Genomic DNA, 27013 nt, shown 5'->3' on the forward strand with positions numbered 1-27013 from the left:
ATATTTATCCCACTCCACGGTTGAGTTTGTATGCTTTGCAGTTGCATATAGCCTTTTCTTCTTGTTTCTTAGCCGTCGAAGGTACTTGGTGAACGAAGGGTTCTGTCTATCGTCTGTTATTCTGATTTGGGGGATATATGCTTCCACTAAAGCACACAGCTTTTCTTGAAACAGAAGCCAGTTTTCGTTGACTGACCGAGCATAAAACGAAGCTAAAAAGGTGCCAGAAAGAAATGTCTCAAGTTCTTTGTTAATATTGCCATAGTATAGCCTGTTGTAATCACGGATGGTTTTGTTTGAGACGCCTGTAAATTTCAAGGGGATGTTAATAGTAAGTTGTAGTAGCTTGTGATCGCTGAAACCGTCTAAGCAAACAACTTCACCAACTGTTTAAGGGGCATCAGTGGAAACTAAATCTAAAATGTTAGTGCCACAGGCGGGCTGGGTAATTATTTGGAATAAATTGAAATCTAACATTAAAGAAATGACCTCCATTGATGTATGACAAGAGGATGATAGGTTATGCCAGTCGATTGAAGTAAAATTAAAGTCGCCAAAAACAGACGATATCAGCTTGACAGAGCTCAAGAGCTTTAGAAATACTATTGCGCAGTTCGACAAGAAAGTACTGGTTTGTATCGGGAGGGCGATAACAACATCCTATCAGCTGCTTGTTTCTGTAGGTTTGACATTCAGCCCATACTATCTCAATACCGGAATCTACATTAATAACTTGTGAGGTAACTGTTCTTTTGAACCCAAGGAGTACGCCACCACCTCTCTTTTCAGTGCGATCACACCTTAAAATGTTAAATGTGCTATCATGTGGAAATATTTCATTACCTGTTATTTCAGGGTGTAGCCATGTTTCAGTAAGATCAAGAATATCTGAACTGCAGTCATCAAGGAATGAGGCAATATCGTCACATTTAGGTAACAGACTTTGGATATTTCTGAGAGATATTGATAATGATGGTGCGATGGCAGGTAGCTTTGACTTCCTGCGGTTCACATCATGCAGTGTGGTTTGCTGCTCTTGCTACTACAAGCTAACCCGCAGAACATATAAACCCCCACACAAGTCACTACCTAGAGAGCAGGAGCGATTCCTCTGAGCTCTACAGGTTAATACATTACCCCACCCAACCAGAAATCACCTCATAGCCCCTACACAATTCTCTCCACAATGCCATTTCTGCACAGAGCCAAGGTCCCTCAGGCACATAGTAGGGGGTTACAGAGCGGCACCATTAAATCCCCCAAACCCTTACCACACCAACGAGTTTTGGGAGAGAGCCTTGGTGAGCTTCGACCTCGAGGATCAGCGATGGTTGATTGGGAGGCCTCAGGACGCGGCCCGAGCTCAAGGCATTTTGGAATGAGCACGCCTCTCCAAAGCTGCAGTTACCTAATAAAAATGTTTATTCTCTCTCTCTCTCTCACTGTTATTTGCAGTAAATGGAAACAGAAATTAAAGAAATACACTTCTCACTTGGCTTCACAACATAAATTGAACAGGTGAAAACTATATAATAGCAACTTTAATTTACAGTTACAACTTTACTAAAATTGACATCCAGCCTGGCTACTCATGACAAAGGGCAATGTCCGAAAAGCAATGTTGCTGTGAAACTGACATAAGCCAGCTAAAAAAAATCTGTACATGGGGGAAGGGTAGTATCTGAAATACTAGTGCCTGCTGCTTTGTGCAAACCTACCTCCGGGATTTTAGTGTAACAGGCAGTGCTTCAAAAACAACTGAGCCACCAAGTGACAATGAAAGATAGGTCAAACAACAGTACTTGCTGCAGAAAATTTAACACAGTCAAAATAACTCACCATGGTGCCAAATGTTACTTGTCACTAGAAGAAATTACAATCCCCATCACAAGTGCAGTCATTCCTGAGAAAAAGTCCTCAGCTCTCTTCTAAAAATTCTCACCTCTGGAAGGCAGCTAGGAGCTCCAAACAACACAGAAGTCTTTGCATCATAACAGCGAGGTTCACTCTCCACTTCATTCACTATCGTCACTAACAATTGGTGCAACTTTCAACACTGTCGTTGCTGCACTGTGTCCTTCAACGTTTTCTGGGTGCCTTTCAATGGTCTCTTGAGTGTTAGCCTGCTCTCCTCTACTTGAAACACTGTCTGAACTCAATGCGATGGCTGCCTCTGATATGCCATGGTCTTCACGCTCCTCAGGTTGGTGATGGATGGTGTCCTCCTGCATATCAGTCTCCTGCTCACCCTTTGCAACACTGTCTAAAGCCGATACGAAGTCTGCTTCCTCTGTATCCATATCTCTTGACAGCAGCTCTTGCTGTGCCAGCCTCAAACGTCGACGTTCTAGTGCCTGTTGCCTACTCCTCTCCATGCGTTCACGTAACTCCTCAGTTATGTCCTGCAACAGAAAGGTATAGGTGGATGAGCCCCTGATGGTAACTAATGGCAGCATCACAAAACAATGCAAATGATTCAAGTAAGCCAGAAAACACTTGTTGACAAAGGAGAAAATAGTATACCTACCAACCTGTGAACCTTAAGATTAGTAAAAATCCAGCAGACACGAAATCAGGGTTGGGGGAGGGGAGGGGGGGGGAGAGGAGAGTAGCACTAATTTTGTTTAAAGCTTGCCCTGAGCACACGCCTCCTCTGGGATATGTACGAAGATTATTAACGATGATTTACCTTTAGACAAAGCGCACTTAAGCAGCAGATAAGTCAAAACAGCAAAGACTGACAAAAAAGCCTTTGTTTCTAGAGCACACTCACTTTGTCAAGGAATTTGATGCTGCTGACTTGTCAGTATAAACTTATTCATGTGTAACATATCAATTTTGCCCGCTTTAGACATACTACTAGATGCAGTTTACATAATTGTGATATCACTTTCATTGGTGAGTTACAGAGCTGTAAGCTTGTTAGTTTCGTTTCCTGAAAATTTTCTATTTTGGCCACTTAATAAAAAATTGACAACCTAAATCAAAAATTTGTAACCAACAGTCACTAGATTTAAAGTTTTTCTTTTAAATGGAACAAATTTTGCCAAATTTGGTGCAGTGGTTGCTGAGAAAAACAAATTTTCCTTTTACATGTATTTAGATAGGAGCACCTGAGCTAAAGCTTCCTCTCAATTGATATCTATTTGACCCACACAGAAGTCCCATCTCACTCAAAAGGCACAACCAATGCTTAAAGGGCTAAATTACAGACAATGAGCTCGTACAAGAAACATGTTTACTGAATGGGCTGCCTTTTTTAATGTGTTTTGAATTCCTTTTTTCCATGTGTATAAATTTGTTTAAATAGCCTTGAGAAACACAGCGCCATGAGATGGCAGCACTGGCCCCCTTTTCAGAATTATTGGAACAATAATTACACTATAAATGGTTGCCAGCTGCTAGTAGTGCTGTTTCCAAAAACTACTCTATTGCAGCAGCCTGAGAGAGAGAGGGGAGTTTCATTTGAGAAAAAGGGAAACAAGGAGCGCCTCAAAGCACTTTACCTTGGGCTGCTGAGACAAGGGTGGCACTGCTGGGAGTACTTGTTGGCTGGTTGATTGTGGACCCTCAGCAAGCAGTGATGAAAAGGGGTCCTCGAATGGTGGCTGTTCTTCATCTTTTTCTTCCACTATTCCATCATCTAGGTTTTCGCCAAACTGTAGCTGTTCACCAACATCACCTTCCAGGCCCATCCGTAACTTGCGCATGTATGTCTGTCACAGAATAGCACAACCACACTGTCACGCAGCGACATTATCAAGAAGTCCAGAAACAACAGTTTATAATGCTCTAGAAAGCTTTTTCACTGGCAAAAATGACACAAAAGTAATGCTGCATGTATAAGAAATCATACAATAACCAAAGCAGTGTCGGTGCCACACTTTGGCGCTTTTCAGACAAGCATTGACGTAAGGCCTTTTTGGTGAGGCAAGACATACTTAAGATTGTTTAAGAGTGTTGACGACGAGGCCAAGCGAGTGGATACACGCAAGCGCTGTGTGTGTGTGTACAAGTGCTTGCGTGTGTCCACTTGCTTGTAGTCATCATCAATGCACTTCAACAATCTTAAATACATTTTCAGACCTTACAAATATATCTTTGAAAATGGCATCTTTAGAGTATCAGCTGTTGTATCTTCACGCAGCAGCAACCCTTGTCATCACGCAAAAATAAAAATAAACATGATTATATAAGAGTGTGCCATAATAATAATAATATGAATATGCACCTGGTCATAAGGTAAACATCTGACCTAGAACAGATGCAGGATTATCCATACAGCTGGTACAGCAATACAAACTTTCTTACTATGAACTAAGATCAATCATGGGAAACTGATGCGAAATATTCTCAAAGCAAACGTCAAAAGAAAAAGGGAGTGTCCCCACATTTCCTCCTGCAGGAGCAGAGACAAAAATTTAATCCTTTCTAATTGTTTTGCTTAAAGTCACAGTAATGCTCATTATATAGTTAAACCTCGATATAACGAACTTCAATATAACAAAATTCTCAACATAACGAAGTATTTAACTTTTCATAACCTCTTGTCCATAGAACACCATGTATTTAGAACCAAAATACAACGAAGTGTCTTTGTATGCGATCTAAATATAACGAAATTTCACTGCCACCGTAAAGGAATGCCAAGACAATAAATGCAAACTACCAACGACGCAGACCGATTACATTACAAGCGGGTGCTTGCAAACGCACCTTCCAATTGCGCGCCGCGCGACGTGAGCAAAGGCTGAAGTGTATCCTGTTTCGCATAAAGTCCAAAGGCGATAAGATCCTACTGCACCTTGCACACTGTGTGCTCTAGGCGCCAGTGAAAGTGCGCTAGGGTGAGAGAAGAAAGATGGTGGCTTCACGAGTGCTGCGCAACCACGTGAGCAAAGGGAAGAGGGAGGGGAGCCAGCTCGCAGCAATGCGGTCAAGAGCGCACGAGGGGGCGGAGTGTGGGTAAGTTGGCACACATCTCGATTTCTGGCGCGCATGGCTGTAAGCGTGGCTGAGCGCATACGCAGCCTCGCATCCTGCTTTGGAAGTAATCTGTCGCAAAGAGCAGGCACCGAGACGGCATGGCACAATGTAAGCTGCCTTACTGCGTGTTTGGTATTCGAGGTTGCGGAATCTCTGAGTTTTGATAACCCGTTGGAGTGAGAGGCAGACGAAGTATTCGCTCCCCGCTGCTGGCACTTTTCCTGTTAGCGTCGTCCCAGTGCGCGTGACGCTATCAGCCGCGGGGGCAGAGTGCATGCGAAAGCGTGGCTGGGTTCACTTAACTCGTACCGCCGAGATGATATAGTCGACGTACGTGGCATGAAACCTTGTCACTCATCGCCAACAGCCAAATTTATCAAAATGATTTGTTTGCTCATTGATTAGCTTTTTTAGATTGGCCAATAATTCAGAAAATTTTGCGACCCCTTCCTGTATAAGAAAAATAGAGTGGCAACTGTACTTATTAGCATAAAAGGTCGAATTTCAATAGAATGACATCTCTATATAATGAAGCAAACTGCCGATTTCACCGACTTCGTTATATCGAGGTTTAACTGTATTCACAAAAGAAAGTTGGATTGCCAAAGCTACACCATTTTTAATGCCAAAAAAAAACCCGAAGGCGGAGCATTGAAAGCAATAGTAAGGTTTAGTGTTGTGCTCGAGCTCCTCCCATGGCATTCAAACAATATATAGCGGCAACACAGCTGCTGTTGTGCAGCAGAAATAGCGCACCAGCAGTTACCAAGCATGTAACAACACTGGCGCAATGGTGCGCGAGATGAGATTGATAGAAAACTGTTCCCATTCATCAATACCAAAAGGATCAGGTTGATTGGCGTTTCCCGTTCGTTCCACTCAGACCAGTGCATGCACCACCGTGTGGTACACCCACAGCTGCTCAGCACAAGCAGTAACGTGTGTGCACAACCCTCATACAAGCAGCGGATGCCAGAATGCTGCCCTGGCTCCGGCAAAGCCGACTGAGTGGAGTGTGACAGTGCATCCATTAGGCTTCATCCCGGCCATCTTTACCATACAGCATTGTGCTAAGTATGCAACCTTGTGGCATGCCATTTTCCTGGATAAATATGTGCAAGAGCACAGTGCCTAGACAGATTTGGAATGTTCTGTTGGACATTAAATCATCGAGACAGTTTAGCATTTTGCTACGGATTCCTAAAGCAGCAAGGTCATGTAAGATTCCAAATCTCCAAGTGGTGTCATAGGCTTTTTCTAGATCGAAGAACACTGTCAGGCAGTGCTGTTTGAGTAAGAATGCTTCACATATTTTATGTTCAAGCCAGACAAGGTGGTCAGTCGTTCAACAGCCTTTTTTATACCAATTAAGTTCCCTATGTCAAGAGTGAATGTTAGTCTTGCATTTACGACACTTTCATACAATTTAACCAAACAGCTTGTCAGGGCAAAGGGTGAGAAGCTGCTTGGGGACGTGGGGGATTTGCCTGCTTTTAAAAAAAAGGCACAACTATTGCATTTTTCCAATCTTATGGCATTTCAGATTCAAACATTTCATTGAAACATTTAAGGAGAACATCTAAGAATGCTTGGGACAGGTGTGCAAGCATCAGAAGGTGTAAGTAAGGGTATCGTGCTTATTTTTAATGTCTTACTGATAAACTTCCTGACCTGTTCCCATATCCTTTTGGATGTGATCGTGCTATTAATTGTAGACATGTATTTCTGCCATGACAATTTTTCGGCTTGTCTCTGAATGTATCGAGCTTTTGCTTTGGCTTGTTTGAAATTCAGAAAGTTGCTAAGTGTATCTACACAAGATTCCCCAGGCCTTATTTTGCTGCTTTTTTGCTTCGGTGCATTCATGTGTCTACCAAGGATTCAGCTTTTTATGAACAATGCCAGAAGATTGAGGAATAGCCATTTCAGCTTCGGCTGTTATACACTTGGTAAATTTTTCATTAATTTCATCAATGCTTAGATCTGTCAAAATGAGCTCCTCCAGCCTGGAACTTTCTGTGAAAACAGACCATTCTGCCATTTTTAATTTCCAACAGTGCGGTTTATGAGGTGTAATGGGTAGCATTGATGCGAGTTTGAAAATAGCAGTCAAATGATCACTGCCATATAAAGTGTCCAGTACTTCCCATTTAAAATCAGTAAGAACAACCGGTAAGCAAAGTGCTAAATCAAGACAGCTAAAATTATGTGAACTCGCTGAAAAATATGGTGGCACACTAGAGTTGTAAGGACAGATGTCGTTTGTTAAAATAAAATCTTCGATGAGTTGTCCTCTTTGGTCATTTTTATTGCTGTCCCAAAGATTGCAATGATCATTAAAATCTCCTACTTAAACAAAAGGCTCCGGCAACTGGTCAGTCATATTTTCCAGGTCTCGAGCAGTGAAATGGTTATGGGGAGGCATGTACAACGAACAGATAGTGACAGTCTTCAATCATGAAACGGTGACAGCTACAGCCTCGTACAGAGTATTTATTAGAACATTCCGTGTGGGGATGCCACTTTGGACAACAACAGTGACACCTCCTAATAGACAGCTGTAGTGTTTGCAATCCTTTCGTACGACAGTAAAATAAGAAAATGTGTATTTTGGGGGCCTAAGCTCATTTCTTGAAGGCAGAATGCTACTGGCGATAACTCATTTATGTCGTCTTTGATGCCACCTAGATTGTGGATTAGGCCTCTGCAATTCCAATGAATGATGAAAGCCATTTTAATGGAACTGAAAATATTTACTTATTTGCATGAGCTTACAAGTTGTAGGTGACATGTATTAAAAAGTTGATTACTCTCATCAAGGGCGGTAACCATTTAGGTTACCTGTCCCTTTTTCGGCGCGGTTACAAGAAGTTTGTTCTTCTTGGTGCGCTCCAAAGAGCGGGGATCTTTTGGCATCAATGGCGTCGGGGTTTCCGGGTCAATCTCCATCGCCTTCTCTGAAGTGCTGGATGATCGAGAGCCAGGCGCCGAGACATGCGTCTCGGGCCATGGAGTTCAGTTCAACTTTGGGCCCTGCAACACTGGGGTCTGCCGGGGCGTCCTTGATGAAGATGATGATGGAGCAGCACTAGCTGTAGCCACCAAGGGGGCGGATAGAGTTTCTACAGAAATACCGGACATGGACCCGGTAGACTCCTGAAACCGGTTTGGCGCTGCCCCTTGGCGCACCACACTGGCATAGCTTACTTGAGGTAAGTACCCTAGCCTTTTCCTTGCTTCATAGAATGAGATCTTTTCCTTTATCGTGATTGCGATTTATTTCTTTTTCTCTTTTCCAGCAAGGGCAGCTCCATGAGTGAGCTGAATGATCGCCCTTGCAATTGACACATTGCATGGGAGCATAGCAGTCATCAGAAGGATGGTCATTAGTACTACACTTTGCATGTTTCTTTGCCTCTGCATACATGCCTGAACCTTTGGCCCTTGAAGCACCACCTCGGGTTAAGTATGTATGGTCTGACGTTGATATTCAAATATCCTGCTTACAGTGCTGGTACCAAATCTCAATATCACATGTTTCACGGGGACTTGTTGGTCATTTCGTTGTAGTATGATTCTTTGTACCTTAATTACGTTTTGCTCTTGAAATCCTTCAAGGAGCTCTTCGTTACTGAGGTTCAGGAGGTCTTCTGATATAACTACCCTGTTTGTGTTGAGTGAGCGATGCGGAGAGACTGTCACTTTAATGTCACCAATACTGCTCAGTTCAGCGAGCTTTTCAAGTTGATCTTTCTTGGTCAGTTCGAGGAGGAGGGCTCTGCTAGCTATCTTTGAGGCTTTGTAGCTAGGTCCAATTGCATTTGCTAGGCATTTAGAAACTAGAATGGTAACAGTTTTCTTACGGTTGTGTTGCCTTCACTGTGAAGAAGATGGTATTTTGGGAATGTGTCTTCGTTTGGTTTCAGAAAGAAGTGGAAAGTTGCTTTGGTGCGACCTCTTTTCAGAGGCCAATCTGAAAGTCGGGCGAACACTCCTGCCATAACATGGTTTTAAAATTCGGCAGTGGCAGCCACCCACCACCGAGCCCAACGAGGGGACGTTACAGGTCCCAAGAAACCTGCAGGCGCCAGCTATACACAGCCATTATAAACTAATGCACATACCCAAGACTGTATATATTACACACGGTTAACCCTTACCGCCCGAAAATTTGGAAGTAAGAATAAGTGTGTAGTAGACAGGAAAGATTGAAATTGAGAGAGAAAGAAAAACATGGAAGAGGGGGACAGGAAAAGGTGACTGCCGGTTTCCCCCAGGTGGGTCATCTGGAGGTGCCCTCAAAGTGAAGCAGAGGCCAAAGATGTATGTTGCCTCCGCTGGGGGGCCTTAAAGGTCCAAGCATTCAGCATCGGCTCAATCCTTAGGATTCCCTTTTCCCAGACACGACTAAGCCACGCACGGCTAGGCACGGGAGGGTCCAGCCCTCACGTGCTCGGGTACATGGGGTCGCAACATACCAAACGCCTGCTCATGCAGGCGCCCCTGCGGGGAAAAGCACTATGTCTGAAAGGTTGAAAACGAAGACAATGTTTGCTGAAAAAACTTTTGTTGTTGTGAATCACTGGTACAACTTCCCCCATTTTCATCCTCGGTGGTCCTGTGCAAAGTACTTTAAAGAATAAATGTGTTCTATATTTTGATGCTGCCACTCTTACCTCATATTGTTTCATATCATTTTATTTATTTCACATCATAAATACTATAGATACAGTCTAGAAGCCAATGCGAGGCTTGACCCTTGTTCTTGTATGTACCCACAATACAAGGCAGAGTGATTGCAATGGGGCTGAACATCAGGGGGTGCAATGGCTATTTTCTATTTGTTACGACATACAGTTAAACCTCGATATAACAAAGTTATATCGAGGTTTCGTTATATTCGTTATACTGAAATTTGATCTCTTATAAGGTAAGTATAGTCGCCAATCGATTTTTGTTACATGGAAAAGGGCTGTAGAATTTTCTGAATTATCGAGCAATCAAAAAAAGCTAATTTTAAGGAGAAAACAGTGCATTTTGATGAATTTGGGAGTCGGCGATGAACGATACGGTTTCATGCCGTGTTGACAATAACTTCACATCACCAGTACAAATTAAGCAAAGCCTGCCACACTTTCGCATGCACTCCACCCCCGCGGCTGATAGCGTCGCCAGCACTGGGACAACGCCATCATGAAAAGCACCGGCAGTGGGGAGCGAATGCTTCGTTTGCCTCGTGCTCCAATGGTTCAGCGAAACTCGAGATTACGCAACCTTCAATACTAAACGCGTGGGAAGACAGCTTACATGACGCCACGCAGTCTTGGTACGCCCCCTCTTTGCACACGCGGCAGATCACCTCTAAAGCAGGGTGCGTGGCTGTGTATGCACTGAGCCGCACTTACAGCCATGAGCAGCCACGGGCGAAACGCGCACCAGAACTCGCTATGCACGCCAACCCCACCCCCCATGTGAGCACGCTTCCCTCCCCCTTTTTCCCTTTGCTCACGCATGGAGGCTGAACTCGTGAAGCCACCATCTTTCTTCCTCACCCTCACACACTTTCACGCACACCTAGAGCTCAAAGTGCGCGGGGCACGACAGGATCTTATTTGGACTCTATATGGAACATGATGCGGCTCCACTTTGGCGGTCGCTCTTGTTGCTCAGTGCACGATTTAAGAGGTGTGTTTGCAAGCAGCTGTTTGTAATTCAATCACTTGACCATCTGCGTCTGCAGAAGTTTCCATTTATTGTCTCGGCATTCCTTTATTGCAGAAGCAAAATTTAGTTATATTGAAATCGCATACAAACACATTTCACTATATTGAGGTTCTAAATGGATGTTCTATGACAAGAGAATATGACAATTTAAATACTTAACTATATCGATAATTTAGTTCTATTGAAGTTCGTTATATCAAGGTTTAACTGTATTACAGCGTAACAGTTAAATGTGCAGAAAATACAGCACCTACATTATTTGAAGGGCAAGTTAACTCACCTATTAAAGAAACATGAAGGCTAAACAAATTGTGACAAAAGAAAAAAAAAACAAAGAAAAGCTAGACACCTCCATTTGACTAAGTATGAAAAACTCAGCCACATGCAGTTACCTTGCAACAAACTTTTCTAGCTGTCTTCATTAATAAACAGCTCAGACCAGAGTGTGCCGTTTGTGTGTGAATAGCCTACAATCAAGAGCACTTAATCCTTAACGAGCTGCCATCATCCTACTAGCATTACGATCAGTACTTCGTCCTTCCAGTAGTGTTGCCTGGTTGTCCCTGCCACAGTTCTATTGTATATAACATATGTGAAAAATTAACTGCATTCATCAACCAGCTGTTGACACAGGGCACTCACTTAATTTAACTTGGAGTTCACATTCCTTTCTTTATAATGAATTTGGATATTACTCTATACCTGTTTGTTTGCTAAGGTAAAACTGCTTTTACAAACAACTTATCTCCCTAATACTGTCATTCAGTAAAAAAAATAAAAAAAAAATAAAGCAGACATAAATCACAGTTTTAAATTAGATAATGTGCAAAACTCTGGCATAATAAAAAATAATTCTTATAAATCTTATTGCTTTTTTTTTCTTCAAAAGAACATGATGGTTATAGGGTTAGGAGAGAGGATGTCTCCTAGAGTAAATTTAGTCAATTCTACAAGTAACGTATAAGCACAAACCTGGACTTCCCTCTTCATGCCCAGTCGTTCCAAATTACTGAACAAGTTGTCGGAGTCCATCTGAGGAAAAAGGCGGTGGCCCCAGTGCTCAAGTAGCGACAATGCTGTGTCTAAGTCGTGGAGCTGGAATAATCGTGCATAGTTAAATAAATGTGTTACATTAGCAGGTGCCAGGAACATTCACAGCATTCTGCAGTTACATCACCTCATGGCCTTTTCCGCGCCAGTGCACATTCTTGGACATTCGCAAGAGTTCAGGTATCCCTTTGGCGCCAGCAAGCCTGCGATAGAATGCGAACATTCACTTACTCACAGAAGCTGCGCTGGGACAGGAACGAAGGTGGGGGGGGTTACAGTCCTAAAGGAATTCTGCGAGATGTCACGATATGCTGTACGTACTGACGACCAAGCAGGCCGACAGCGCTATTTGTTATGGTGCTTTTCCTCCCAATCATGTTGATGAAATAGTTGTAGTTACTGGCCAAGTCAAGGTGAACAAACACAAGTGATGTTCTGAAGCCCGTACAGGTTTCTTGGCGTCAACAATGAGCCTAAGGCTCCGAAATGTGTTTCTTCACCTTGACTTAGTCAGTGACCACAACAATTTTATAATGTTACCTGGCCAGACACATTTTCGTCAAACTCTGGACTACATCCTCCCAACCATGTTTGTAATAAATGTGCTATTACATTAAAAAGGAATCCTACGCATCGCCCATGTACTCCCCAAAAAACCATACGCTTCTGCCTAACTGGTTTGCATGCAACACTACCGACACCCTGCTGGAATTCCATGTGCAGAGCCAAAATAATATGATATGATAGCGTAAAATAAAAATAAGCAGATTGGGTTAAAGCCACCAACAACCTTTAGGAACACATCGCGAGATTATGTTGCAGATAGAAATATTGTATTCAAATAATGAATGCGAGTATCGTTATATCTAAAGTATGAAATTCTGCTTTAAATTTTGAGAAAAAGTTGTGCAAAACAGCACGAAACACTGTATTGAAATAGATTAACATGCTATATAATGTCCCATAGATATGTATGCCTTTGTTGCTACAAAGCATGCTGTGCATAATTTGTTTTCTCACAATGGCCCTTTTGCAGCTTTAAGGGGAAGTGCTCCTCAGAGATCCCACTTCCGTTATTATTAAAGCTAAGTGAATGAAATGCATGCAGAATATAGAGTTCAGTCTCCAATTCTTGAATATTTGTTTTAACAGTTTTGCAATATCTTATCTGGTTATTTTTCTGTGACCTCAGAATTTGGAAAAAGTGTGGTTTCTTGTGCAAGGTTTGTGCATCATACCAAGCACAGGAGAGTGTTATTAGAAAGCATATATTGCTCCTTATGGACAACAGTTTGTAAATAAGATCAAAAATTATTTTACTTTAACTTTACTGCTTAAAGAAACAATTTTTAATCTCAAATCATTCAGTGGTTTCCTAAAAAGCACATGGCAGCAATTATTGAATATTACAATAAGACCTAAATACATGCATTCTACACATCCTTGTGCACACAAAATTTGCCTGAGATTAAGTCACATTAAGTGCAAGAATTTTGTTGCACAAAAACAGTGAAAACAACCCAAGATCGAAAAATGGTAAAAACGAAGTTGAAAGTTCTAGACATGCTTCTTAAGTCAATTAGCATGAAATTTGGCCAGAATGCAGACCAGTGTTTGCAGATGAACTTAGAACTTCAAACGTTTCCTTCTGCATCGATGGTACCCTCATAACTCCTGAAAGTTTCCTCCCGCAGGCAAGCTTTCTTTTGCTGCACTCTGACAAGATTTAGCCCCAGCTGTCGGTGCTTTCACCGCTAGGGCGTTCCAAGGAAGACAAGGACAAAGAAACTGCTGCCTATGCTACCAGAGATGTATAAAGAGCAACTCAAGTTCTTCCTTCAGTTTTCTAACATTTTTTGGCACAATTTACAGCCATTTCTCTTTGTCTCCTGTTTATAGGACAACTGGGCCAAAAGGAGACAGTAAATTAGCATGAAATTTGGCCAAAATGCAGATCAGTCTTTGCAGACGAAGTGTAAAACTTCGAACGCTTCCTTCTGCATCCTCATAACCCTAGTAAGTTTCCTCCTCCAGGCAAGCTTTTTTTTCTTTTTTTTGCTGCACTGAAACAAGATTTAGCCTCAGCTGTCAGTGTTCCAGACAGCCTTCAGATTCTTTTCTTGTCTGAGGGGTTGCTCAGAGCGAATGAACTCCAGAATTGGAAGGATGCCCAGCTCATGCAAAACCTCCTCGAAGCCTTTGCAGCATTTGTTGAGCCACAGTATGGCTACAGAAGTGACCAGCTCCACAACAGTGTGTGAATTCAGCTGAGCACTGGTGGAAACTGGAGAATTAGCTGGTGCTGGCTCAGTCAGGCCTAGTGCTCGCTTGCTCTTGTTAAATGAAAGCTCACCATCTGGGCAAAACATGCGGTTGTGACCCTCATCAGTTCGGCATGAATGACAAGAATGAGTCCCCTACAGATACTATGCTTAAATTTGAATAATTTTTGCAGTATTGTGGACGGAGAAATGCCTTGATTTTGTTACATATGAAAACAGAATACAGAAGCGTAATTTTGCAACCAAAGTCTAAAATTAAAAAAGAAAAGAGATTAATACAATTTTTTTACAAGCATCTACCCTTCAGTGGGGCTGCAAATGATGGAAAGTTCATGAAAGTGGCCCTTAAGCTCGCATGTTTTCTATGTGCCTTCTCATCTTTCCACCTTCCAAGATTACCAAGGATTAGGTTTCTAACACAATCCTTGTAAGGTTTCTCCATACACCTATACCAATGGTGCCAGCATCTGGCAAGCATGCCCCCTGCCCCTTTTATAATGTCACCATGATGCACTGAATGTCTAACAAATATTATGATTCTACAAGTTATAGCTCTGTTGCACAGGCAGCTTCAATCCTCATTGAAGCCCGATTGAAACGAAAAGGTATGACACAGCATAGCGGCATCAAAGTCACGTGCACTTGAAACAACACAGCAGTGCCTGAACTGCACTGATTGAGGCACAGGGAAAGTGTCTCTGTGACAGGGTGCTTGATAATTTCTTTAAGTGCCTACGAACAGCCAAGAGTCCTTAATATAAACAAACATGTGCATTAAGACGTAAGTATAACAGTTAGCATATAGATGTTAACAAAGAGATGCAAACAAAATTGAAGTTAGCGTAGAAGTACATGCGCTTTGAATCACAGCATCTGTGTCACACAATGTGTACAAAACACCGTGGTTACAAATAAATAGAAAATGTTATCAGTCGAATTGGCTTGTAAATCGATGCAGGCACGTCATAGGGCATGGACGCTTTCCAGTGTGGTTGAGTCAATGCTGACGAATATCTGGACGCAGATTAGGCATGCACTAATATCACGCTTGGTGCTTCGATAACGCTGCAACGCAAGAATATTACATACAGGCATATGGCGCAAACACAGCACACAGGACGACGATGTTTCCGCACTGGTTTCGCACTGGTTGCGCATGACAGCTTCGCTTATGACGACTTCTAAGAAAGAAAAAAAGTATAGTGAAATAACTTCACCTATCCTTGTTGAGTTTAGGGCGAGGATTTGTAACGACGCGCTTCTTTACAGGAGGTTTAACATTTTCCCCTGTTTCTTCCTGTTCTGAACCATTGTCCGCTGCTCCTGCAGATTCCTGGAAAAACAAAAAAAAAAGGTAAGAAGCTGTTGTTGCAATATACTCTCATACAACGTTAGCAGCAGGCCAACCTCGGGAGCTCCGTCTCCGTTCTCAACATCGTCCAAGGGATAATCTTCCATTAAGTCATCCATAGCTCTTGTGTTTCTACTTTCACCCCCTCGGCCACGCAATAACGGTACACAAAGCGTAAATTCACAGAACACTGCTCAAAGACACCAGCATAAACACCATAAATCCACAATTACTATGCGGGCAGCGATAACGTAGTTTTCGCGCGCTTTGTTGCTTGTAAAGTATGGTGGATGAGGCCTTAGTACCTCTAGCTAGAAGCTCTACTTGAAACCAAGCATATGACCATGCAGTTGCTTGCTAATATTTTAGTGTAAAACTCTGTGCTTGAAACGCAAGCCCCCAAACGCCGTTTGTAGCTGATTGAACTGCGAATTTCGAGTAATAGGCGGTGTCTACATCTCCCTCCGCGAAATCACCCTCAGAATTGTAAACTTAGATCTCAAAGGCCATGCTTTTGCCATACTGCAGGTGGCAAAAGCAATCGGTAAAGTTGTCGATCACTTTCGACGTCAACTTTACAGCAATGCATGGCCTTCAAGATTTGCAATATTGGACGCAAAAATCATTTTTAGGCAGCCGCACTGATGGTTTAGCGACACAGCTTTCACCTTGCGTTATTTAATTAACTTTCAGTTAATTTTTGACATTTTCAGCTGAAATATTCGTAGATTTGGGCTGCATTTTTTTACGAGATGTGTCTAAAGATACGTTGACTGCGGAATTGATTTGACGCAACACTTAAACATTTGTGAAAGATATTAAATTAAAAAGATGTTTTACATAACAAATAAATATTTTGCACTTAGATGAGATGCTGTTTGCAGCACAATTCTGTGTAAGATTCTGCATTACTGTTTGGTAGCATCACGCTGCGGCAGAAAATAACATGCAGAGTTAAGTCAATGTGCGGATCCTTTCTTGCCGTCGATTCTTCGCATCGGTTGTCCGCAATGGCAGCGAACAACTATTTCGGATTCGCCGCTGGAAATGCACAGTATGGGTAAGCAGCCCTCGATTCCTGCAAAATCTTTCAAAGTGTTCCGCGGTGTCAAGCATCTAAATTTGCGGAGACTGTAGTTGCTTCTCGTAGTTATAAAATTACCAAGGAAAACCTAGTTGCCGGCAGCGTTCGAGTGCGCTTCCAAAGATGGCGTCGCTTTTCCACATTGTACTGTGAACGTTCTGTTTTACGTTGAAGCGATTGCTTGCTATCTTTATTGAAGCTCTATCGGAGACCAAATATCTTGGCAAGGTCCATTTTAGTAGCGTCTAGCCTCAAACGTGATGTGTGCTACGTCAACTGAGCAGTACGCGCCGCGTAGCTAAGCCTACTTGGGGCTAAACTGCGCTTAGTGGCTAGGTTTATTCATTCTGAGGTGCAGAGTTCATGGTGAAAAGAAGCAATAAATGGCCGGGCTTCGCTGTCTATTGAACATTGGCAGGTGCTGCTCTTCTGCTCACGCTTACTCGTTTGCTTTACGGGCTCGTCACGCTGCCGTACTCAACGCAGCTTTACTGTCATCGTATTAAACACGTTGAGTGGCATTGATGCGTTATGATATGCCGAGCGGCTTTTGTTGGGCATGTTTATTAGTTTTTTGTCTGGGGCCTTAGTAAGTAATGTGACTACGCTGTTTCGTTGGGACGCCGTGGCTACTTGGAGATTCTTGAGTGCCTGTTTCAAGACCGCACCCGACTGCCTTGCGAGACGTGTGGTGACGTTTACGTAAAGAAAATAAGCGGCAAGTGCCGGCATAGTTGTCGCAAATCTGTCTGCGTGTTAGCTTTCCATCAGTAGTTGCTTACGGGACTGAACGCGCTGCCCGCAATATCGTGAGACCAGATCTCGACCTGGGACATCGCGAGGTTGGTTCGATTTACACGCAGCTCTAGGTAATCGATTTACACGCAGCTCTAAGTGCCCTAGGTAATCGTGTATGCGTGTGCAGTGGCTGTGCACTTTCATGAAAGTTTGTTCCTGTGGTTCCTGGCATTTTCCGTACAAGCGTGAAACTTAAGGAATTAGTATGGTCTTGCACAGGGGGACATTACTTTTTAATATTTTCCTTAATGTGACACATTCAATCGGTAACCACCCGCCGTGGTTGCTCAGTGGCTATGGTGTTGGGCTGCTGAGCACGAGGTCGCGGGATCGAATCCCGGCCACGGCGGCCGCATTTCGATGGGGGCGAAATGCGAAAACACCCGTGTGCTTAGATTTAGGTGCACGTTAAAGAACCCCAGGTGGTCAGAATTTCCGGAGTCCTCCACTACGGCGTGCCTCATAATCAGAAAGTGGTTTTGGCACGTAAAACCCCAAATATTATTATTATTATCAATCGGTAACCAAAAAAAATAAAAATCTGCCAGCATGCCGTAATATAGATAATTAATGGTTCCTTTGTTGCACTATCAGGCATTCTTAAATGATTGAGAACAGTATGTCGTCTTGCAGTGACTGCAGAAACGTTAGGCATGCATAAGTGATGCTATGATGCTCGCAAGATAAAATGTGCTACAGTGCCTTTAGAGGGAAGGGGAAAATATGCAACAATACGTACGATGATTAGGATTGTATTATATATACCTCCCAGATTTTTTGTACTGTATGCTCCAAAAGCTTACAGTGTAGGATATGTGGGAAAAAGGGTGAGGTCTGGTCATGCAGCCCGTAGTCAAGATAGTTTAAATTTGCACTGGTGCGTGTCAACTGTGAAGATTCTCCTTCACTTGCAGGCTGCACGGTCTAACTTTACCGAGAATTCAGCTTTTTCATGTGTTTGGTTTCACACTGGCCATATGGCTTCCAAAAACTATGCTCTAATGGCAGCCACTGCATTGAACTGCACTGTATACAATGCTTGATGTGCATTGCACCCGGAATGTTTCCTACTGCCCAAGCAGAGAAATAAATTGCGTTCATCTGTTCAATTTCCGAACTATAAAGCCGGGTGTGCCAAAATTGTTTTAATCCTTGGGACTATCGCCAAGTTATGCATGGTGCTGCTGTGGCTGCCATTTGATGTTACTGAGCAACTAGAATTGTTAGTACGTTTGCTTGGCGAGTTGGTTGAGATTAGTGGGTGCACTGTTAATTATCGGTGTACATTGGCCTAGTCTTTGAAATACTTTATTAGTTTACAATGCATGTTTGCTTTGTGCTGGGTCAGATTGCTGAAACTGCCTTTCTGATTGCTGAAGCTGAAATGCCTTTCGGTACTTCTCGCATTCGTGAGTGGTCAAACGATGCTCTGCCCAGGGCAGAGCATTGAACATGGTGGCTACTTTCAAATCTAAAAAGCACTGCAAGGCATTAGCATCGGAAGAGGCATCGCTACAAAATACCAGCGCATGGCCCATTTTCTGGTTGCAGGGCGCACTGCGAGGCTGAATTCATAACGCTCATGCAGTTAAATTTAGGTGCAGGTCGAATGGCCAGTATAATCCAGAGATGAAAACTGATCGTCAGCTGCGACTCCTAATTGTAAAGCTCCTTTGTTTACCTTCCACATTCCTGGTTAAAATGGAAGAAACTTTTTTTTTCCACCATGTATACCAGCAGGGCAGGAACATTGAGGCATTGGCGACACATCTCTCTTAGGAACTGTATGCCTTGTTCTGACTGGCATAAGAACTTGTTTTGCACCACTGCCTTCTGGGCACAGCTTGCACAGTATGGCCCTTTTTTTGTTGTTGTTGTTGCAGCACTAGCAGTGGTGCAAGTTTTTTTTAATGACGTGTGATTCGTCTTGCAGTGCTGCTGGCACCTACCCAGCCACCGCCAGCCAGACAGGCTACACCATGCAGCACGCCGCTGCAGCAGCAGCCACTCCCCAGCAGTTTGGTGCTCGTGCAGCTCCCACGTACAGTGCCTACGACACCCACAATGCAGCTGCAGCCGCAGCTGCAACTGCAGCTGCCGCTGCCTTTCACTATGCCCCAAGGCAGCAGGTTAGTGCACACTCCCATGTAATTTGGTGTCCTTTGCTGGGCCCTTGCTGTCTTATACTGCCCTGCACCCAATTAAAGTGCTAGGCATAGGTATAGTAGAGGGAAGTCTGGTGCTGCGATCATCCAATCGCCGCAATGTTCTGAAAACAGTGAAAGGCAGGAGTTCAATAAGCCTGTTTTAGGAAACCATACAGTTTGAAGCAAAACTGAAAGGGAGAGATCATCATGCTTCTCGTCATTCCAATGTTGGCTTCCATGCTTGCAGTGCACTCAAGACATTAGTGCCAAACTGCCTTCTACATAGTAACATTGTTTGAAACTTGTTACAAAATGCTATCAGCCTCTGTGCTTCGCACTCGTGTATTGATTTCAATAAATGGGGAGCCACAAGTTGCAGTTTCATGTAGTGCTCTTCTCAAGGAGATATAATGGCGACTGTTACCTCCTCTAGATTTCACATGCACGTATGTGACACCCTACAAAGCTTCAGATTTGACCTACAAGTTTGTCTATGGCTGCTGCTAGTCCTAGTCCTGCCTTTGTGAATGCTTTCTGCACTTCACCATAGGTGCATGTATGCATACAGTGCGGAGTGGGTCAGTGTTTTTGTAATAAGGCCGTGGTTTCTCTTAGGGAACAACTAATGTGCTTAAGTAAATGCAGCTTGCTGTGATGTTGTAAATGTCTAACCCTGTGGCATTAGCTTAATGTGGAGCTTTTCATACACCGTGTGATTTAATTTAGTGTGAGAGGGAGCATGGTGCTATGTCAAGTGTTACTGGTACAATCAAGCTGATATTTAAAGTGTTCAGGCAGTAGGTTTTATGGCATGTGTGTAATGCAACTTGAAGGAGAAGGCGACAAGTTGCAAGTCTTACAATGCAGCCGGTAAAGTTCACTGATACTGCACATCAAATATTCATGATTAGCCGCCTTAGTGTAATCCATGCATTACAAAGTCAGTGTCTGACATCACAAATCTCTACCTAACATTAGTACAATGGCCAAATTCTAATTTATGGAACCTTGATTAGGTCAGATACAACTAAGCATATATTGAAGTTTATAAACAATTTTGCAATTTGCCAAACTGCTCTGGTGGTTAGCATGCAAATCATGGCACGTATAGTTGAAAAGACTGAATGACGGTGTGCAGGGCAGGCTCCACCTTTCAGAAAATCAAGCCTATGTTTTGGACTGCAAGCTTGCTAACTGCACCATTTTGTTTCTGTTTGAACACCAAGATGAAAGTTTGTCCTTCATTTGGTGCTTCCACACAAAGGAGTATTTTATGCGAAGCATATTACGAGGGCTCAACCCAGCTCCTCAGGCGCGGCGGTGACCATGAAATCACGTGACACCGTGACGTCACGACAGAGGAGAAGTGGCTTTGGCTCAACTCTTGCAAGACGGGCTGGGTGGGAATCGAACCAGGGTCTCCGGAGTGTGGGACGGAGACGCTACCACTGAGCCACGAGTACGATGCTTCAAAGCGGTACAAAAGCGCCTCTAGTGAATGCGGTGTTGCCTTAGAAACGAGCTGTTTCTAAGGCTCAGGCGTGCGACGCTTGCTCAGGCGCACATTTCGTTGCCGCGCCGAACGCTGCGTTGCTCGACGCTCACCGCGTCCAATGCGGGGCGCGTAGTCGCTGGCGGGTCGACGGGAACGCTTTCGCGTTCCACTCTTGAAGGCGAAGCAGGGTAACGCATGAGTTGTTTCTTCGTCTAGCCGAACCAAATATAGCCAAGGAACAGCAGTTCACCAGGCTAAACAGTGGTTCAACAACTAAAATAAAGGCTAGTATGCTTCGCATCCTGGGCTTAACCTTAGCTAAGCCACAGCCATTTTTTTGGAAGGCGAATTCATCACACTGTAGTGCACTGTAAAATTTTACCCATGTTCGACCAATTAAATATTTGTGGTTAGCAGCCTTAACTGAAGTCCGTTGGGATGTTCATAGTTTGTACAGGTTGAGCTTTGTTTTTGTAATTGAGTGGCTGGCATTGTTTACCTCCTGTTCCCAGATGTTATTTGAGCAGAGCAAGAATATAGCTCTTGTAGTATGGGTGTGGCACTCCTGTGTGTGACAACAGCCAAAAGCTTGGTAGTTTAAATCTCCTGTACTGAACAGTAGAGACGGACTCACCACGTTAATGTGTGCTTGGGCTGGAGTTCCTCTGTAGCTCCTCACATGTGGTATCTTCACTGCTTACAGGCCACATATGAGAAGAGCAGCCAGGGGGGCTACTACGGCCAGGGCCAAGTGAGCACGGCGTACGGCAACGCGGCTGCCACCACTGGCGCAGCCGAGAGCGTGAGCTCTAGCTACGCGGCCCAACCAACAGCCAAGAGCAGCTTTGCCTCGGCCTACAGGGCACCTCCCTCTGGTCCCAAGAGCAACACTGGCCAAGCACCACAGCAGCAGCAACAGCAGCAGCAAGGCAGCGGGGGCAGTGGTGCATCTACTACCACATATCTCTATCCTGGCTACTCAAGTTCCTATGGAGGCGTGCAAAACTCTGGGTACCATGGAAACCAGAACAGCAGTGGGGGTGGGGGTGGAGCCAAGATGTCGTGGAACAGCGGCAACGTCAGCACTGGTGGCGGGGCTGGCGGTGGGGGTGGTGGTGCCATGGGCTCTGGAGGGCCTGGGCCTTACAAGCGGCCTGGTCCCTTCCAGAACAAAATCAACAAGCCCAAACCACCGCCAAAGCCCCCGCAGTTGCACTACTGTGAGGTGTGCAAGATATCGTGTGCAGGCCCCCAGACCTACAAGGAGCACTTGGAAGGTCAAAAGCACAAGAAAAAAGAGGCAGCGCTCAAGAGCAATGGGACGGCAGGAACACCGCCACTGCCTCGAGGAGGCACAGCCCTGCGTTGCGAGCTCTGTGATGTGACGTGCACAGGCTCGGATGCCTATGCTGCCCACATTCGAGGTGCCAAGCACCAAAAGGTGGGACATGTTTCACTAGCCTAATGGTTAATTTCTACAGTGGCTGCGATCATGGGTTCGGTTCTGTAACCTTTGCCTTGAAAGCAGTGTGAGCACTTGCACTGCGCGATTTTGGGATCCTTGCTTGGCTATGTACTTTGTCAGTGTGATATTTGCTTGAAATTGTATTTCTGCTGAAATTGTTGCATTCATGAGTCTTGCTTGTAAAGCCAAACAGTAGGATGACTAAGCATTTTTTGGCTGAATTGTTGAATCTGTTACTGATCATTTTTGATAAGCCTGTTCGGGCATGCTTTGAGGGCTTGCTTGACAATCTGCTTATTGGCAAAATGCACTTCGTCGGTGTCACTTCGTCGGCTGTGATTAGCATGTTTGTGCATGTTCATTTTAGATTTGCATATTTTTGCTGCTATGCTTAAAGCAATTCACTGTAAATTATACCATGCGTGTAGGACTTTTGCAGTGGGATTTAACTTTGCAATTAATATTAAATTCTTGGGTTCTGGTGCTAATACCATGATCTGATTGTAAGGAACATGGTAATTTGGGGGCTGCGGATTAATATTGATCAACTGTGATCCTTTAACGCCCTCCCAATGTGCACAGTGTTTTTGCAATGCACCCAACATCAGAATGGGCCGCTATAGCTGTGATTGAACCCACAACCATTATACTTGCAGACAGCTTTTCTTGGCTATGAAACGAAGGCTATGGAAACTAAGCGCGCCTCTTTCACTGCTGCTGGAAGCAGTTCCACAGTTTTGCCCACATTTTCTTACACGGGAAATAGAAACCAATACTTATTTGTTTTTTACAGCACCTAATTTAAAACAGTATGTAACATTCACCAGTCAGATATAAGTATTTTATTGTATTAGTTTGCTCTTCCGAGTTTTCGCACACGCGAGACTGTCACACGCTTCACACGTTCATTAAATGCAAAATGACGCCGGTGTTTTCTGGTGAGAGTTCGTCGCTTGCTGTCCCGCCAATCAACTCCCCTGAAAGGCTGTTGACCAGCTTTAGCAACAAGTCTGTTGAAGCACTAAAAGAAAGTTTTTCCAGCGTTTGCGTGAAAACTCGCTAACTTTGACTAGTTTTCAGCACTCAACTGGCCTTGAACCATGCAAAACCCAAGTTCAGACCGTACACGCGCTTGCCAGCTCCCTCCCGACTGCTCGTGGTTAGATGCCTCGTCAGACTTTGCTTTGTAAGAGTGCTTCAAAGTGCGCAAGTTATGTGGCTACTATCTGTTAATCAAGCTCATGCAAGACAAAGCCGGTCTGCATCATGTACCACATACCACCAATATGTGCCAGACAAGAGCATGAGTGCGAGCACGCACTCTAACCCTGTCGTGCACAAAGGAAACGCTCCAGGGGTTGCATTCTGAAATGTTCGCATTCAGCGATGGTATCGCCGCCACGATAGTCGCATTCAGTAAATCGAGCGACTGCTTACCCGAGATGTCAGCATGCACTACCAACACGCTCTCTCGAACGCTTCACATCACACGAGAGCACGCACTGTGAGAGCGCAGGCCGGATCGACTGCGTTGTTTTCAAGTGTACGGCCAGTATTACGGCCAGTAATACGGGTTCTGCACACTGACTACAGTTGGTTATGGCAGCATTAGGTAAAATAAATTGAAAAGGGAATAAATTGAAGAGAATGCATGTAAGGCACCACCAAAAAGGTTAAACTACCACCTTTCTTATCTCTACTACCCTCCAAGACCAACCAAACACCAAGACGTGTTCGTTTATTCAGTATATACCGAGAGCACCCATTGCCACCATGATGTTAAAGGGATACTAAAAGCAAACACTAAGTCAACGTGTACTGTTTAAATACCATTCCATAAACCTCGCAACGCTTGTTTCATGCTAAGGAAAGACTTAGTTTACGAGAAAATTGCACCTGAAACGTCCGAATACCTTATTTGAAATACAAATCTCCCGCCACCCAACCAGGGGAGTGATGACGTTGCATACGCCATCATACACCTTGCTGCCGTCTGTGAGTAGAACGGCTCCCGACAGATGGCGATACCAAGCCAAGACAAAGTGGTGGATTTGCCGCTGCAGCTGCTTTTTGCTCAAGTGGCGTAGACCTTTGGGACATACCCCGACATCACATGGAAGTTTAGTTCTCTTCTACTTGCAGTTAGTGCGAGTTTCGCGAGCTAGCAAAACCAGCGCAGGACTACGCGATAATGAAACTACTAAAATGCGAAAGCATGGGCAGCGCAGAGTCGAGCGACAATGAAACCTTTCGACCTCCCTCGCCGTAATGAAAGGCAATTTCAATGAGTTCGTCTTTCTAAAGATGAAATAGAATTAGGCAAGTAGCATTTTATTTCGTCTTATAATACAAGGGGGTTCTTTTGCAACGAGTGGTTAAGTACTTGTGACAGAATTAAGGGGAGACGTGGGTTCCAAAACCAATTTTGTTAATTTTAGTGTGAACTGAATGATATTTAACAGTATTCAGTTTTTTTTTCTGCTGATTGCAAATATCTAATTAGATTTTGTATATCTTCATCAGAACAAATGGTGCAAAGTTTTTAAGACAAATGCAATCAATTTCTTACGGGACTTTTCAAAAACTTTGTCAAAAGCGAAAAACAATGTATACGACCAGAACACCAGAGAGTAGCTCCAGCCAGTGATGCTATTTTTATTCTCAGTGCATTTACAATGCAAAAAAAAAACAGATGTAAACATAATTTCAATATTTTTTGCTAATCTTCATTTGTATTTAGTGGCAATTAAGATTTAGCCGGCAACTTTAGAAATAAATAAATAGCATCACCGGCCAGATCCATTCGACACAAATGTATTGATACCAAACATTTTGCTGGTACTTCGAAAGAACGTATGAAGATCCCCCGTAAGGCAGTGTGCGGTGTCCTAAAAAAGGAAGCTGAGAAAGCTGAGATTCTCGAGAACTAATCTATCGCCTTAGCTTGACTTAATATTTGCCCTTCAGTGTCCCTTTAAAATGACGTAGGCCAAAACTACGAGATGGCACTGTTTATTTTCTGGTTTTGCTAAGACAGCCAATCAGCGGGCGCCATTGGTGGAGGCGTGGCCAAGGCGATAGTTTCACGGAAGGTGAACGTTTCAGAATACGGGCAGAGTTGCATGCAGCTACGGTCTGTTACATAGCGTAGATACTGTGAGGTGCTGTGACAAGTCCACTGAGCGCACTGCATGAACGGCCATGCACCGCTCTGCCGTAGCCTTCACAGTGCAAATCGTTGAAGGAGCGGAAGCACTGTGAACACTGTTTACCAATAACTTCTGCTGAATGCATTGAACTTCTTGTAGCGAAGTATTTCTGAAATAGTCAAATTGACCGTATTTACACCAGTCTAGGCCAGCCCCGATTCTAAGCCGACCCCTTTATGTTCGAAGCCAGTAAAAAATGGAGAACCTCGAATGTAGGCCGAAGAAAAACAGCCTCGCGCGAAGCTTGTTAAACGGTCCGGCGGCGGAGAGTTTGTTCCACTGTCAGTCAAGATATTGAGATCTGCAGTTTGGCCTAAAGGTGCCATGAAATAAAGGGCTATAAATACATGGCACATATGGGAAATGATTCCGTGCTGTGGGAAATTTAGACTTAGCAGATTTTTTGAGATATGCAAGTTTGAGTTAACAAGGCGTTACTGTAACTCTTCTTGGTAATCAATTATTTTTCGAGAGGTGTAATTACTCTCCTAATCATCTGATTTTAATCTGATAACTGCGCTTCCAAGGAGCGCAGTAAATCTAAAATGCAATGTTTCTGCACTCTGAAACATCTGGAAATTTGAAGAATTAAAAAGGATTCACATGTCATGTTTCAACTTTAAGCTTTTGTAACTGGATAGAATAGTAGAGGTAGAAAGATAAAATGCTTATTGCACTCCTTGCGTATTTAGGAATATAGTCTCATAACTTTTAGCTTGCTTACGGTAAAACGACTTAACCAGTCAACTCAGATATGGAATAGAAAAATTGTGTAAAATATTTTCTTCATTATATGAAAAAAGATCGGCTGCATATTTGCAACTGGCAGCATTAAAATAAGATAGCAATAAAAATTTTGCTTGAGGCCCAATCCCTGTTCCAGACATAACTCAAATGCACCGCCGTTCTCTGGTGTAGATGTGCAAAGGGAGAATCGCATTTAGCTCTGGCTGTGTCATATTCTGATACCACTCACCGTCTCGATTTGGTTTCGGTTTCATCACTATTTAAAGGGGTTGGGACACCAAATTTTGAGGCTATAAAAAACATGTTGTAGGCTGCTTCCGTGTGCAAGGACACCCAAAACGAGGTATTGGACGCTGCCAACATTTCAAAGTAATTTTAATTCAGCTCCAAAAAGTCATTAAAAACTCCTCCTCGTAGTCGAGACCCATCGCTAGCGCGGCAGTTACTACGTCACAGAGGAGGAATGAAAATATTGACGTCATAGCACACTAGCACAAAAACATGACATATGATGAGTAGCGATGAAATGCCGATTACGGAGCCTGCTGAGCCGAGCGACCGAGCATAGCCTCCACTATGACCGAGCTACAGGCATATAGAAATCCTTTCTTAATGCAAAGAAGGGGTAAGGCGTGTAGACACGGACACAAGAGAAGGGAAGTGGACAACACAAAC

At 43.7% G+C, this 27013-nt stretch overlaps 2 protein-coding genes across 3 annotated transcripts in view; one reads left to right on the forward strand and one right to left on the reverse strand.

Annotated features, from left to right (window-relative positions):
* Positions 1-1399: 1399 nt before the first annotated feature.
* LOC135902243 (TIMELESS-interacting protein-like) lies at positions 1400-15692 on the reverse strand. Its single transcript, XM_065432224.1, has 6 exons — positions 15450-15692; positions 15260-15375; positions 11888-11963; positions 11683-11805; positions 3507-3716; positions 1400-2402 (listed from the first exon to the last, which is right to left on the reverse strand). The coding sequence occupies exons 1-6, from the start codon at positions 15510-15512 to the stop codon at positions 2016-2018; spliced, it is 975 nt and encodes a 324-aa protein (XP_065288296.1). The 5' UTR covers positions 15513-15692; the 3' UTR covers positions 1400-2015.
* Positions 15693-16295: 603 nt separating this feature from the next.
* The window catches only part of LOC135902232 (zinc finger RNA-binding protein-like), a 75741-nt gene continuing 65023 nt past the window's right edge, over positions 16296-27013 (forward strand). For both annotated transcript variants that reach the window (XM_065432205.2, XM_065432211.2), the window contains exons 1-3: positions 16296-16453; positions 19209-19404; positions 21621-22358. In XM_065432205.2, coding sequence (XP_065288277.1) covers positions 16356-16453; positions 19209-19404; positions 21621-22358 — 1032 coding nt within the window. In that variant the 5' untranslated portion in view covers positions 16296-16355. The remainder of the gene's footprint in view (positions 16454-19208; positions 19405-21620; positions 22359-27013) is intronic.

Source organism: Dermacentor albipictus, chromosome 1 (assembly GCF_038994185.2).
Source record: "Dermacentor albipictus isolate Rhodes 1998 colony chromosome 1, USDA_Dalb.pri_finalv2, whole genome shotgun sequence".
Taxonomy (NCBI): Eukaryota; Metazoa; Arthropoda; class Arachnida; order Ixodida; family Ixodidae; genus Dermacentor; species Dermacentor albipictus.